Source organism: Glycine soja, chromosome 18, assembly GCF_004193775.1.
Source record: "Glycine soja cultivar W05 chromosome 18, ASM419377v2, whole genome shotgun sequence".
NCBI lineage: Eukaryota > Viridiplantae > Streptophyta > Magnoliopsida > Fabales > Fabaceae > Glycine > Glycine soja.
The window spans coordinates 7590100-7606014 of NC_041019.1; the positions used below are offsets into that span (position 1 = coordinate 7590100).

The 15915-nt window shown below is 30.7% G+C and overlaps 2 protein-coding genes across 2 annotated transcripts; both read left to right on the forward strand.

Annotated features, from left to right (window-relative positions):
- LOC114396319 (ABC transporter C family member 3-like) lies at nucleotides 1-7167 on the forward strand. Its single transcript, XM_028358226.1, has 9 exons — nucleotides 1-2606; nucleotides 2792-2878; nucleotides 2978-3622; nucleotides 4461-4755; nucleotides 4859-5073; nucleotides 5199-5504; nucleotides 5590-5653; nucleotides 5764-6003; nucleotides 6804-7167. The coding sequence occupies exons 1-9, from the start codon at nucleotides 750-752 to the stop codon at nucleotides 6914-6916; spliced, it is 3822 nt and encodes a 1273-aa protein (XP_028214027.1). The 5' UTR covers nucleotides 1-749; the 3' UTR covers nucleotides 6917-7167.
- Nucleotides 7168-13537: 6370 nt separating this feature from the next.
- On the forward strand, nucleotides 13538-14041 carry LOC114396848 (B3 domain-containing protein At2g33720-like). Its single transcript, XM_028359036.1, has one exon. The coding sequence runs from the start codon at nucleotides 13538-13540 to the stop codon at nucleotides 14039-14041; it is 504 nt and encodes a 167-aa protein (XP_028214837.1).
- Nucleotides 14042-15915: the final 1874 nt, after the last annotated feature.

Here is a 15915-nt window from a genome sequence, read left to right on the forward strand (position 1 = left end):
CTTTCTGCCCCAGGAGGACTTCATAAGCCACTGAAAGAAAAACCTGTCTTAGCACTTACAGCAACAATTTTACTATCTTCCAAAGTTCCCAACCATCAAATATGGAATTCACCAATTTTCTAACTTCATGTCTACTTTAACATACTCACTCCCAAAGTCAACAAGTCAACTATTACTCTTCACCCTGAAAAACAGAAGCTTCTTGCTTGGTTTTGTTTCTTTTGAAGGTATCATATCATGTTCTTACTCTTCTCTCACTACTACTCTTCCATGATGCACCATGGAACTGATTTTCTCCTCCGACCCATTTTCACACGAGGGGTATCTGCTTGACTCCACCTAGTCTTGTTACTTGTGCTTGTTGTGTATTGGGTATGGAAGAAAGTGCAAGTGGACCATAGTGAAAAGAGTGAGAGAAATCGATTCCATACTGGTTTCTTGTATTACAAACACAGTCTGGTTTGTACTTAGTTATTTCTGTGTTCTACCTTGTGTTGTGCTTACTAAGCTACTTATACATTTATAAACATGATGATGTTTCAGAGGAGCTTGCCACTGTTTCTGATTTGGCTCTCAAAACAGCTGTTTAGGGTGCTGTTTGTGCTTTTTTAAATTCTAGAAACTCCGAGGCACAGGATCCGAGTTTCCCACGTTTGTTGAGAATTTGGTGGTGGGTCTATGCCTTTGTTTCTTGTTCTTGCCTTGTTATAGACTTCGTAGCCTATGGAAAGCATGTTTTCTTGCCAGTTATGTATGTTATTTCTGATATAGGTTCCTCTATAACTGGTTTATTTCTATGTTATGTGGGATGTTGTCTTAACAATATGCGTAAGCTTGCGCCTCTCGAAGAGGCCCTTTTGAATGGGCACTCTAGTGTATGCAACAATTCTGATTCCCGTGAGACTAGAGTAAATAAAAATTTAACCCGTTATTCAAATGCTGGATTTTTCAGCATTCTCACTTTCTCATGGATCAGTCCATTGATAACTCTGGGCAATGAGAAGACTTTAGACCATGAGGACCTCCCACTTCTTGCTACTGATGACAGTGCCTATGGGGTTTTTCCAACTTTTAGAAATAAACTTGAGTCAGAGTGTGGTAGTCTTAGGAATGTCACCACTCTTAAGCTGGCGAAGGTGTTATTCTTGTCCACATGGCAAGGAATCCTTTTATCAGGTTTATTTGCATTCCTATACACATGTGCTTCTTATGTTGGACCCTTTCTTATTGACATTTTTGTTCAATACCTCAATGGGGAACACAAGTTTAAAAATGAAGGCTATGTTTTGGCTATGGCATTTGTTGCTGCAAAGCTTGTGGAGTGTCTTTCACAGAGGCACTGGATGTTTAGGTTCCAGCAGGTTGGGGTTAGGATGCAATCAAAGTTGGTTGCAATGATCTATGCTAAAGGTTTGACTCTTTCATGTCAGTCAAAAGAGGTTCACAGCACTGGGGAAATCATCAACTTAATGTCTGTTGATGCAGAAAGGATTGGTGAATTTTGTTGGTACATGCATGATCCATGGATGTGTGTTTTGCAAGTTGCTTTGGCCTTGTTAATTCTGTATAGAAGTGTAGGGGTTGGTTCGATAGCTGCTCTTGCTGCCACTGTAATTGTGATGTTGCTAAACCTTCCTGTGGCATCATTGCAAGAAAAATTCCAAGGCAAGATAATGGGGTTCAAAGATAAAAGAATGAAGGCAACGTCTGAGATTCTGAACAGTATGAGAATTCTAAAACTGCAAGCATGGGAGATGAAGTTCCTATCAAAGATTATTCAGCTTAGGAAGACTGAGGAGACATGGCTAAAGAAATTTCTAGTTGGTACAGCAATTGTTAGATTTCTCTTCTATAACGCCCCAACCTTCATTGCTGTGGTTACATTTGGTGCATGTGCTCTTATCGGAATCCCACTTGAATCAGGAAAGATCTTATCACCACTTGCAACATTCAGAATTCTTCAAATGCCCATATACAGTCTTCCTGACACCATTTCAATGATTGCACAAACTAAGGTTTCCCTTGAAAGGATTGCATCATTTCTTCGTCTAGATGAGTGGAAGACTGATGTAGTAGAGAAGCTTCCACGGGATAGTTCTGATAAGGCAATTGAATTAGTAGATGGAAATTTCTCTTGGGATTTATCTTCCCCTAATCCAACATTGAAAAACGTAAATCTCACAGTTTTTCATGGTATGAGGGTTGCTGTATGTGGTAATGTTGGATCAGGCAAGTCCAGTTTACTTTCTTGTATAGTAGGGGAAGTACCAAAGATATCTGGGACCCTGAAGATATGTGGTACAAAGGCTTATGTTTCTCAATCACCATGGATACAGAGTGGCAAGATAGAAGACAACATATTATTTGGTAAAGAGATGGATAGGGAAAAGTATGATAAGGTGCTAGAAGCATGTTCCTTGACAAAAGACCTTGAGGTTCTACCATTTGGTGATCAGACCACTATCGGAGAGAAGGGAATCAATTTGAGTGGTGGACAGAAGCAAAGAGTGCAAATAGCCCGTGCTCTATACCAAGATTCTGATGTATATCTGTTTGATGATCCCTTCAGTGCATTGGATGCTCATACAGGATCCCATCTCTTTAAGGTACTATCTTACCTAAACTCTACTGTTTTCCTACAGAATATTGTTTACAGCTATAGCTTCACAGAAATGGATTCTACTTTCTTTTGTAATAGGCGATATACTTCAAACAGAATTACACTAGTTTTGTTATGTATATGGATGTACAGGATGCTATCTAATTTTCCATTTACACTACATTGTTTCAGGAGTGCTTGCTTGGCCTTTTAAAATCAAAAACTGTGATTTATATAACTCATCAAGTAGAGTTCTTATCCGATGCTGATCTAATATTGGTGAGTGAATCATAGACTTCTCACTAAAGAATTCAAAAATCAGCATTTAGTCAATTTACTATTTTCTCAGTATTTTTCTCTTGCTTACCATTTATTTAGGTCATGAGAGAAGGAAGAATAACTCAATCAGGAAAATACAATGACATTCTCAGGTCAGGCACTGATTTTATGGAACTTGTAGGTGCACACAAAGCAGCTTTGTCTTCAATCAAGTCCTTGGAGAGAAGGCCAACATTTAAAACATCAACTACCACCAACGAGGACACAAGTTCAGTAAGTTATTTTGAACTTGACAAAAATGTGGTATATGATCAAAATGATATGTCAGATGACATAGTTGAACCCAAAGGACAACTAGTTCAAGAAGAAGAACGGGAAAAGGGTAGAGTAGGGTTTAATGTCTACTGGAAATACATCACAACAGCTTATGGAGGAGCTCTTGTACCCTTCAAATTACTTTCAACGATACTCACTGTGGCTTTTCAGATTGCTAGCAATTATTGGATGATTTTGGCTACTCCTATGTCTGCAACTGCAGAACCTGATATTGGAAGCTTTAAACTTATGGTTTTCTATGTTGCTTTGGCAATTGGAAGTTCCATTTTCACCTTTGCCAGAGCATTTCTTGCTGTGATAGCTGGATACAAGACAGCCACTGTGATCTTCAATAAAATGCATTTGTGCATTTTTCGAGCACCAATATCATATTTTGATGCCACCCCGAGTGGGCGAATCCTTAATAGAGTATGTCATACTATGTTGACAATTTTCATGGTTTAATTTTAAAAGACACCTTATTTACCTGATATACAGGTTATTGCATTGTTTTGAAAGTTTGATTCCTCTATTTTTATTATTTTTTTTACAAATGACCTTATTGCGGGCTTCCACAGACCAAAGTGCACTAGATATGAACATTTCAAATCTAGTATGGGCAATTGTCTTCAATCTGGTTCAAATCTTGGGAAATATTGTTGTGATGTCTCAAGCTGCATGGCAGGTGTTTATAGTATTGTTTCCAGTCATGGCAGCATGCATATGGTACCAGGTAGCTTTTTGGATAATGTCACCAAATGAATCTAATTTTGACTTTCATTCCTCCTATTTTATTTTCCAAGGCACGTGTTTAACGTGTATTTAAATTTTATTACATAAGTTTTGAGAGGAATAAAATTGTAGGAACTGAATTAGGGGCAGTTATGACAGTTAGTTCTATACTAGAAACTGTAGGATGACAATTATGTGTAGAAAATAGTTACAGGTAGTTATGTATTAAGGATATATTATCTAATAGTAGGTGTGTAATTAGGAAGTGTGAAATTATTTTCTGTTTGTGGACAAAGAATACTCTCTGTAGAAGACTATTGTCTCTGTAACAGCAAGTGTATTGTTGTATTTGTGTAATAGGAGACTTTTGCCTCTGGGACAACAAGTGTATTGCTGCATTGTCTGCTATTTAAGTGTTTGATATTATATTTTATTACTTTATCAACTGGTGTTCTATCAGCAAAATGAAACTCACTGATATTATTATGCCAATAATATCACTATATATGCTAACAGAGTGCTTCAATAAATGCAGCGATACTATTCTGCATCAGCAAGGGAGTTGGCACGATTAGTAGGTACATGCCAAGCTCCAGTAATACAACATTTTTCTGAAACAATCTCTGGATCAACAACCATAAGAAGCTTTGAGAAAGAATCAAGATTTAATGACATAAATATGAAATTGATAGACAGATATTCCCAGCCCAAATTATACAGTGCTACTGCAATTGAATGGCTGAATTTCAGATTGGATATTTTATCCTCTCTCACATTTGCCTCCTGTTTGGTTTTCTTGATATCTTTTCCAAATTCAATGACTGATCCTGGTGAGTACTTCAAACTACATACATTCACTAGTCATACTTGACTCCTTATGAAACTAAGCACAAAACTTGATTCCTTTTTACTTCAAATGTGCTTTTTTTTAAGGTATCGCGGGATTGGCTGTGACATATGGACTTAATCTAAACACCCTACAATTTAATATAATATGGTCCCTTTGCAATTTGGAGAACAAAATTATATCTGTTGAAAGAATATTCCAATACACATCCCTTCCAAGTGAAGCTCCTCTTGTGATACATGATAACCAGCCAAATTATTCTTGGCCATCATTTGGAGAGGTTCATATCCGGGATTTACAGGTATATTTCAAATGTTATCCGTTTGTTCCATTCTGAGCTGAAGGCTACAATTACATCTTCTTGGTAACAAGTCTATCCTTGTTTTTATATGGTATATACCCCTAATGAAGAATCAAGTGACGCAGGTTCGATATGCTCCTCACTTGCCTCTTGTTTTACGAGGTCTTACTTGCACTTTTACTGCTGGAGCAAAAACTGGTATTGTGGGAAGAACAGGAAGTGGAAAATCAGCCCTAGTGCAAACACTTTTCCGACTTATTGAACCTATTACTGGACAAATATTGATAGATAGAATTAACATTTCTTTGATTGGAATTCATGATTTGCGGTCCAGACTAAGCATCATTCCTCAAGATCCAACAATGTTTGAAGGGACTGTAAGAACCAACCTGGACCCACTGGAAGAGTACACAGATGAACAAATTTGGGAGGTAATTTGGTTTTGTTTGACACTATGAAAAATTTATCCCTATAGTGCAAGTTATACATATTAATTTCTTTTAATAAACATTTCAGGCTCTAGATATGTGCCAACTTGGAGATGAAGTAAGAAAAAAAGAAGGGAAGCTTGACTCCATAGGTTTGACTTCTCAAACCTTTGAACATAGACATATCATGTCTTAAATGTCACAATCATATGTCTAAATGTAGTAATAGTGTACTATTACTTATCAGTTTGAGTTTTTGCAGTTACTGAGAATGGAGAAAACTGGAGTATGGGTCAAAGGCAATTGTTCTGCCTTGGTCGTGTTCTACTTAAGAAAAGCAAGATCTTGGTGCTTGATGAAGCTACTGCATCAGTTGATACGGCCACAGATAATACTATTCAGCAAACAGTTAAGAAATTTTTTTCAGAATGCACAGTTATTACCATTGCTCATAGGATAACTTCAATCCTTGACAGTGACATGGTTCTGTTTTTAAATCAAGGTAAACATCACTTTATCTCTTTCTTCTTGCTTGTTTTAGTCTTATTTTAAAGAAGGGTAAAATGTGTTTTTAGTCCCTCAACTATTCAAGGTTTTTGTTTTTAGTCCCTCAACTAAATGCTGATTGGTCTTGGTCTCCCAACTATTTTTCCGTTTGATTTTTAGTCTCTACCTTTAAGTTTTTCCGTTAAATGATGAGGTGATAATAGATTTGAGATAAATTTTTCTTTTCTGGAAATTTTTTACTGCCAGAATTGCTTTGTGGTAACTTTTTAAATATGTTGAACCATTTTCTGACTGTTAAAAAATCACCAGAAAATTTCGGATGATTTTTTAGCCTCCTGAAACAACACCAGTCAGCATCTTCTGATGGTTTTTAACTGTCAGAAAATGGTTAACACTTAAAATGTTTTCACAAAGCAATGTTAGAGGTTAAAACGCCCGGAAAAAAAACTATAAGTGTACCAGTAGAGACAATAAAAAAGAAAGAGAGAAAGTAAAAAGAGATGGTGAAGAGATATAAGATTAACAAAAAATAAACAAGGTGGTCGTACTGCATAAAAAAGCGACTGTGGAGGCTGGACAGTTTCTATATTTATTATTGATAATCACTTTTAATTTATTGTTAACTTCCTGATAAAGCTTTTAAAGAAAAAGTGATTATTTCTCCAAGTCCCAGGATAATCAAATTCATACATGCAAATGCAACATCACTCATTTTCTTTCTTTATTAGTCACCCTTTTTTTCTTATTTTCTCATGATAAATGTGAATGTGATTTCTCTTCATATTGATCTTGCAGGTTTGATTGAGGAATACGATTCACCAAAGAAACTGCTTAAGAACAAGTCTTCATCTCTAGCTCAACTAGTTGCAGAATACACAAGGCGGTCAAACTCTGGTTTTGGAAATTAAATTGAAACTTAATTGAGATTAGCCTCTAACCAGATATTTTCTCAGTGATAATATGCCTAGTCACCATTACACTTCATGTAGTGACAGTAGGGTCCTGCCTTACCCGACTTTGACAGAACTTTTTTGATTTACAGCATTCCCAATCTCCTTTTAATCATGTCTCTTTTCCTGGGTGCTTTTGAACTCATTTGTCAACCTGCAAATCCAAATTTCTAAATTCCTGGAATAAACATTTTAGATACTTGTGTTCCCATCCTTTTTAATTTTATCATAGGTTGCTTGGAAGGCTAAAACATAACATTCAAGGAGAAACTATACAAAACTACCTTATAAAAGTAAAAACATTCAAAGAAAAAAAAGCATGATCCTTACCAGGCTTGCCACCATTAAGTTAGCACATTACTTTCACTTGGCTCAACTCTGTATATCTAATACGATCAAAAGTTCAATGGACTTAATAAGTGTATCTAACGAATTAATAACTAACATTTGCCGATCAAATAAATAAATAAGTGTATCTAACAGAACACTATCCACTTTGGCACTTAGTAATTTGAATTGTGATCTGAAGAACATAACCTTAGCATTAGGATTTTTTGATTTAAGATATCATCCATCCCCAAGACTGTGCCTCCACTACCTATTCCCATAACACATGTCAACGTTGTCCATTTGTATCCTCCTATATCTCAGGATCTGTTGTTTATAGATGCTCCTGCTTCCCATTTTAAAGTCAATTATGGATAAATTCACCATTGTAAAAGCCAAATTTCAGAACTATAACTAGTAATAAGTGTAAGAGAAACCAAGCATTAGTGAAGTACTGTACAAGCATAGTTTTACGGGTTTTTTTTCTTAGTAAAAGATTCCAAACAGAAATAGTAATTTAGGTTCAAGTAACCTGAGTATTGGCTAGGTTTGAAAATCGTTGCAACATGAAAGCATTTAGTGTAAATTCCAAAAGTTCATTAGCCTTTTTTTACTGTTTCTCCTATTCCTTGGGTTGGATCAGTGAGGATTAATTCCGCTACAAATGTTGTCATGGTCACCCTTATTTCAAAGGTTGTGTAAGAGGCCTTCATGAAAGCCATAAATGCCATGCTGATACCCATATTGCTAATGTAGACTCCATCAGAGTTGTCCACAACAACATCAATTAAGGTAATCATGAGTATTTACATGTGAATAACTGACCAAATAACTGTCACAATCAAATTAGCTAATCTTTCCAAGAGATATCAGATTCTTTTTCTCAGTATGTGTGATCATTGCAAGTGCTGGTCTGAAAAGGAAAAGAAAATTACAGATGTTTTGTAATAATTGAATTTTGATTACTATTATGAATAGTATGAAATTAACTGATCAAATTAAAAGAACAAACAACAAGAAAGTCAAACAGGACTGAAAATAGAAAAGAGTTTAACTGTCTTCGATACTGACAGTGTGCATCATCTCTTGAAAGACCAAAGCAAAATAACATGAAGAATTTTGAACACGAAAGAGTCAAACAATTAGAAGATTCAAGAATTAGATTAAATTGGTAAAAGGTTTTTCCGATAAGCATATTTGGCCGTTTCATTAATTTAAATCAAGTCTTCAAAATTCTTTTAAAAGTGTTAAAGTTGTTTTTTTAAGATTGAGGAATTAATGTAATGGATTACCACATCATGCTAAAAAATTGAAATTGCACCAAAAAGTGTGTTATGAAGAGTTACATCTTTTGGAAATAACCCTAACGTTTACACAAATTTTGCTTATAAATATTCATCATTTTAAGACGTTTAAACATGGACAAGAAACTTTTGAAAAGATGTTGTTAACAATCATTCTCATTCATCAAGTTCTTGATCAAAAACTTGGTCAAATATACTTATTATTGAGAAACCTTCTAGTGCTTCAATTTGCAACATTTCCTCTAAATCCGAGAGTGAATTTTTATATTCTTTGTGTAAACTTTTGAAAAGGAGGAAACATCCCTTGTAAGAAGAATAAGAGTGTGGTATCTCTTGAATCTTGAGAGACTCAAACACAAAGGGTGAGAGATCCCAAGGTGTAAGAGTGCTATGGTGTTGTAAATGATATGAAAGATAGTGAAACTCTCAAGTAAGTCGCTTGAGGCTGGATGTAGGTACAAGAAGTGATTGAATTAGTGTCAACCGAGTTTGTATTCTCCCTTTCCTTATTTCTTTACTTTTATTATAAATTTATTGCATTCATTTATATTGGTAGAGATTTTAATTGCTTGTTTTTTCTCTGTTTAATAAAAGTTTTGATACATTACCATATTTATCATATAAAAAAGAATTAGAGTGTATTTTATAAACTCAATTCACCCCATTCTTAAGTTTATTGAGGCCACTTGGATAACAAGTGGTATCAAAGTACGATTCTTGTATAAGGCTTAAACGCTTCAAGAATAATTATGGCATCATCAAACTCTCTCTTTCTTGGAGGAAACTCCATAAATAGGCCTCCTATTTTTAATGGTGATGGTTATTATTAATGAAAAATTCGTATGGAAATCTTTATACAAGCCATATATTTAGATATATGGGATGTTGTAGAAAATGGTCATTTCATCCCTAAAAATAGGATAGGAGATCAAATAATTAATAAACCTAGAGATAAGTGGAGTGATGATGATAAAAAGAAGGTATAACCTAACTTAAAAACCAAAAACATAATCACATCCGCTTTAGGAATTGATAAATACTTTAGAGTATCAAATTGTCAAAGTGCAAAAGAAATGTGGGACACCTTAGAAATTACATATGAAGGAACAAGTAATGTCAAGAGATCTAGAATAAACACTCACGCACAAATATGAACTCTTTAGAATGAATCAAAATGAAAGCATTCAAGACATGCTAAGAGATTTACTCATATTGTTAATCATCTTGCCTCATTAGGAAAGACAAAAGACAATTCAAAATGAGGATTTTATTAACAAAGTGTTGAGATGTTTAAACAAGCAATGACAACCAAAAATGACAACTATTGCAAAATCAAAGGATTTGACCACTATGACTCTTATTACTCTCTTTGGAAAACTTCAAGAACATGAATTGAAACTTACAAGACTTGGTCAACATGAAGAAAATTTCAAAAAGAAGAAAGGAATTGCATTCAAAGTTTCATCTTCCACACATGAAGAAAGTGATGAGAAGACATTGATGAACAAGATGATATGAATGAAAATGATGATTCCAGTCTTTTTGGGAAAAGGTTTGACAGGTTTTTAAGGAAAAAAGGGAAATCGAAGAGACCAAATTTCAATCCTAAGAAGAATTTCAAGAAGAAAGAAGAATCCTCTCCAATTCCAAGATGCTATGATATATATATATTAAATTATGCAGTATGTAGTGAGCGTAAGTAGATGATAATTCCATTAGACGGTAATTTGATGTGACTAACAAACTTATGTGTAAAATTTGATTACAAATGAATTAAACAATTTGTAATGGTTAAAACACTCTAAAATGAATTAAACAATTTTTGTGGCTAAAAATCCTCAAAAGTTATAATTTTTTGTCACTTCTTGAGCGATTTTATCGTACTTTATGATGAGGAAAATATGAAACAACAATGGATTATGGTGTGCTTGAGAAGGTTGAAAGACAAAATAATTAAGTTTGTTAACCACATAAGAGAACTGTCTAATGAAATTACCATTGAGAACCATAAAAAATATGTTTTATTTTTATAGAGATCAAATTAACATCAAAAAATTTATTATAAGGATCAAATTAAAACTTTTCAAATTTTATAGGGATAATAATAATAATAATAATAATAATAATAATAATAATAATAATAGAAAGTAATATTATTTATGTTTGAATATTTTATTAAAAATTAAGATAAGAGTAAAATTTATTACAAAATTTTAAATCTAACGCATAAGTTACTCAAACTACATAATCAACTTGGACCTATAATCAATCTAGATTTAATTAAGATTATTTTGATAAGTTAATTTGATTTGGCTAACTCCGATAGTTTTGGAATTAAATAATAACTTTATTTTGGATAAACTATCCTAAATTGATGCATATATCCTCAAATCTATGCCAACTTTCTCTCTTTAAATTTTTTCGAATTTTCTAAAAACAATTTCTATTTATTAAATCTTATCCAAATCTTCTTATTAACTACTAACTAGTATTTTATCTTGTAAATTGCATAAAATAAATATTTATTTTATACAAGTAGAGTTTATAATTTATAATAAATAAAAATTTAAAATATATAAATTATATTATAATTAATATGAAAATATGTAAAAAAATAAATATTATTGAACATATAAATTATATAATAGATTTATGATATAATATTTATTAATTATTGATAATTTATTTAAAAAATAAAATTTAAATTAAAACTAAAGAATATATCATATGCATGTTAACAGAGTGAAGTTCAGTAATTCATAAAAAGAAAAACATTAAAGTGAGAGTGAGTAACAGAGAATAGGGAAAGTAAATACCTATAGAAGGAGATAGATTTAAACATTTATATAATAAGGAGATATCTTCACAAATTTTTTATTACATCTTTATAGTATTTTTTTTTTGGTTAAGATGCATAGCTTAAATTACTTAATATGCCCTTAAACTATTTATAAATTTTTAAAAATGTTCCTAAAGTTTATTTCTTTTTAATTAAGTCCCTGATTTTTTTAATTAAGTTCCTAGAATTTCTAAAACTATCACAAATTGCCATTTTATGAATATTTTAAGCTGTGAAAAAGTAATATCAAGATGCACTTTTTAGTTTAGTGATCAATTAAAAAGAAAACAAATTTAGGAATCTATTTAAAAATTCAAAAAAATGTTCGATGGCCTATTAATGAGGAATGTAACCTAATTAACATATATATATATATATATATATATAAATAATATTTGACTTTATGAGATGACGTCACATGATAATCACATATTTATTCACTCCAAAAATATTAAATTATATTATTTAATTCAGTCATTAATTCAAATAAATATTATTTTATTATGCATATGAATTCTATTTTATAATTCATTCTATTAGAGCTATATTATTCTACTAAATGCAAACAATTTTATTTTTAGAATTTTTATTCTTAACCATTTATTTCATTCATTTTTTTAGCATTTTTTAATATTAATTCTATTATTGTTTAATAATATACTACAAAAAGGATTGATTAGTTTATTTTATTCCTTCTTAGTATTTTTTAGTTAACATATTATCTTTTTTAGACAATATGTATTAAGTTGCATTAATTTTGCTAAATAAGGATAAACTCATGTTTTGCATTATATAATTAAAAATTATAAAAATGAAATATAGAAAGGAAATATTAAATCCAGAAATTATATTTAAACATTAATTGATAAAAATATATTTAAATATTAAAGAACGTTCGAAGTTTCGATAATAACATTCACCTGTTTGGAATATGTTTTTAGTTCAAGTCATTTGTTTTCTTATTTATTCAATTAAATAAGATTTTTATATTTTAAATTAAGTTATTTGACTAATGTACAAATTTTTTCAATTAAAAATATATAAATTCATTAATAAAAAAATATAGAAATGTATTAAATATAAAATAAAATTCATGGAGATATATTTTTAATGAAATAAATTTTTTTATAAAAACAAAAAATTGATGCATGTATATGAAAATATAGTATACATCATATAAAATTTTGGTTTAATTTTTATAACAAATAAAATTTTATCGTATACTAATATAGTTAACTATTGTATGTTGATATATATATATATATATATATATATATATATATATATATATTATTTTTTATTAATTAAAATATAATAGATAAATACATGAAAAATTATAAATTATAAAATTAATACACGAGACACTAAGTTAGTATTGGGTAAAACTTAATATAAAAGATGTAATCGCTAAAATTTACTTAATCTTTTCCGATATACATAAAGGATGAGGATTTATCATCTATTATCAGTATTGATATAGTATCTAGTTATTTTAATTTTTTGATATTTTTAATTTTTTATATTTGATAAAACAAATATACAAAAAAAATTGATATTTGTTATAAAAAAAAATGGATATTGTCATTAAAAACAGTGAACCTTATATTTATGTAGCCATAGATAGAATAAATATCCAAAGAAAGAGTCAAATTGTATAAAAATCAATTAGTAACTAAATCAATTAGTAACTGTTGATCTATAAATGACAGTTCATCATGTCAAGCCATGTCATATAATTTGAAGACTAATAATAATAGGTCGCATAATTTGAACACAGAATGATAATATGGTATTATTTGAAAAAACTAACAGTCAACATAATATTTCCTTTCTTATCAATAAAAAAATATTTCCTTCATTTTAGAAAAACATAATATTTGCTAAATATATTCAAAGATACTGATAGATAAGATTTTTATTTTGACAACACTAATAGATAAGATACAGTTTTTCAATTCTTTAACCAATAAATCAATCGTTAAATTCCTAAATAATCTTTAAGAAATTTCTGAGAATTTATGTTTGATGACTCTTTTGTATAAATACACTAGTCCTTTCTATTAGGGATTAATGAAATCTATACATGTTTCTTTTTCTGATTCCAAATACATGTCTTCCATCATAAGAAATTTTGACATTGAAGCACCCCATGATGATAGAAGGAGAGTTGGTGTGATGAGAGAGAGAAATGAAGAAAACAAACATTGGGGTTACTCAACAAATTTGATGCTTTATGATGACCCATGGAAGATCAAGAAATTGCTCACAAAGAGTGACCTTGGCAACTTGAGTAGACTCTTGCTCCCCAAGAAATCGATAGAAGACTTGGTGCTGCCTGTGTTGAGTGTTGAATCCAAAAGAGAGGCTAAGACTGAAAAGGGAACCAAAATTACTATTTGGGATGTGGATACCCAATCCATGCACTATCTTGTCTTCAAGTTTTGGGTTTCATCAAGAAGTTATGTTTTCATTGACAACTGGACCAAAGAATTTGTGAATAGAAGGAGTTTGCAGATTAATGATGAAATTGGATTTCACTGGAATTCTTACAAAAATCAATTTGATTTTTCCGTTCTTGCTCGTGCATCATCAGCCAGGGATCAAACTCCTTAAGTTTATAATCATTCACACATCCTATTCAACTACTATAAATAGACTTCATGACAAACTTGTAACTCGTTAGTTTAGTTTTAATAAAGTCTTTTTTTTTTTACTTGCATATATTTCTTTCTGGTTTAAACTTATAACACGTTATAATATGTTTTATTATCTACGCATAACACGAAGGCTTGCTGAAATCATTTAAAACGTGTCTCGCAAATAGAGGAGGTTTTGTCGATTGGTAGATTTAGAATGGCGATGGGATTGATTTTTGAAACAATATTTTTATTTTTTTTAACTTTATAAATATAATATATTGTTCTTATATTATATTATGTGTAATTTTGATTCTCTTAATTTTTTTAATCCGTAATATTGATCTCTTTTTAATCATAATATTTGATTTTCTAATTTTATAAATTGACGATTTTGGTTTAATTAGATTATTAACTAATAATTGTGATTAAAAGAGTTAATAAGTTAATTATAGTCAATTTTTTTTATCAATATTAATTATTTAAAATTAATTTATAATTAACTTAATAATTTTCCTAATCACATTATTTAATTAATAATAATCTAACAAATGATCCTCAACTTATAAAACTTGAGAATCAAATGTTACAATTAAAAATAGGAGGATCAAAAATATAAATTTAAAAATTAGAGGATGAAAAATTTTCATTCTTAATTTTTTATCACCGCAGCAAAAACCTGAGTTTTCCTCCATTCTCTTGCCTTTCTTCTAATTTGAACCTTTTTTTTAATAAATTAGATAAAATCTTACCATAATTTTTTTTTTTGATAAATTAGATAAAATCTTATCAGAATAGTTTACCGCTAGTTCCACCTATATATAAATACACTCATTATTCATCTGCAAAACGTTGCTTTATGGTTGATGAATTCTCTTGATTATGATTCAAGAAGGAAAAGAAGATGTTGAGACAAATCCAGAATCGGAGAGAAGAATATTTTTTTTTTTCCCTTAGAGATGCATGGCAGAATGCATGTTTCATGGTTCAACAATGTTATGCTCTCCGATTCAGCCTTCGTATCGATGTTGTCTCTTCTTTCTGGTTCTCTTTACATCCACAAAGTCCATTCACTTTTCCCATGTCATGCTTACTATCCACACTGGGTAAGATTTCTCTTCTATACCACCCATATTGTTGGAGTTATTGAAGGGTAAGGTTTTTTTAAAACTTGGTGACTATTTTTTTTGTTGAAAAAATTTATTACAATTTTTAATGAAGTCTTTCTTCTTAATTAATTTTTCGATAAATAGTCATTTTTGTCTCTGAATGTGTAATTTGCTGACAAATGTGTCCATGAAAGATGAAAATACAAAATTTAGTCCCCGAAAGTATAAAAAGTGCGACAAATATATCCGGCCGTTAACTCTCCTCCATCACCATTAATAAAATAGCCTACGTGATACAGATGGATGAATTTGAATTTGTCATTGAAATGATTACTAACGTGACAATCTCTAATTGTCAAGATAGGAGTATATTTGTCATATAATATTTTCTTGACTTTTTGTCTTCCTACTCCGCTGACAAATCTGTCATTGAAAGATGAAAATACAAAATTTAGTCCCCCCAAAGTGTAAAAAGTGCGACAAATGTATCCGGACATTAACTTTTGTTCGTCACCGTTAATAAAATAGTCAAAATTCGAATAAGTGAAATATAAAATATATTTATCTTTTATTTATAGTAGATTGTGATTAATTATTATAATTTGAAAAAATTGTAATAATTAGTTCATTGTTACAATGTTTATTTTGGTAAATTGGTACAATATTTATTTTGGATAATTTTTATTGTGACAGACAAATTAGGGTTGATAATCAATATTATCATTATTATTATGTTTGTTTT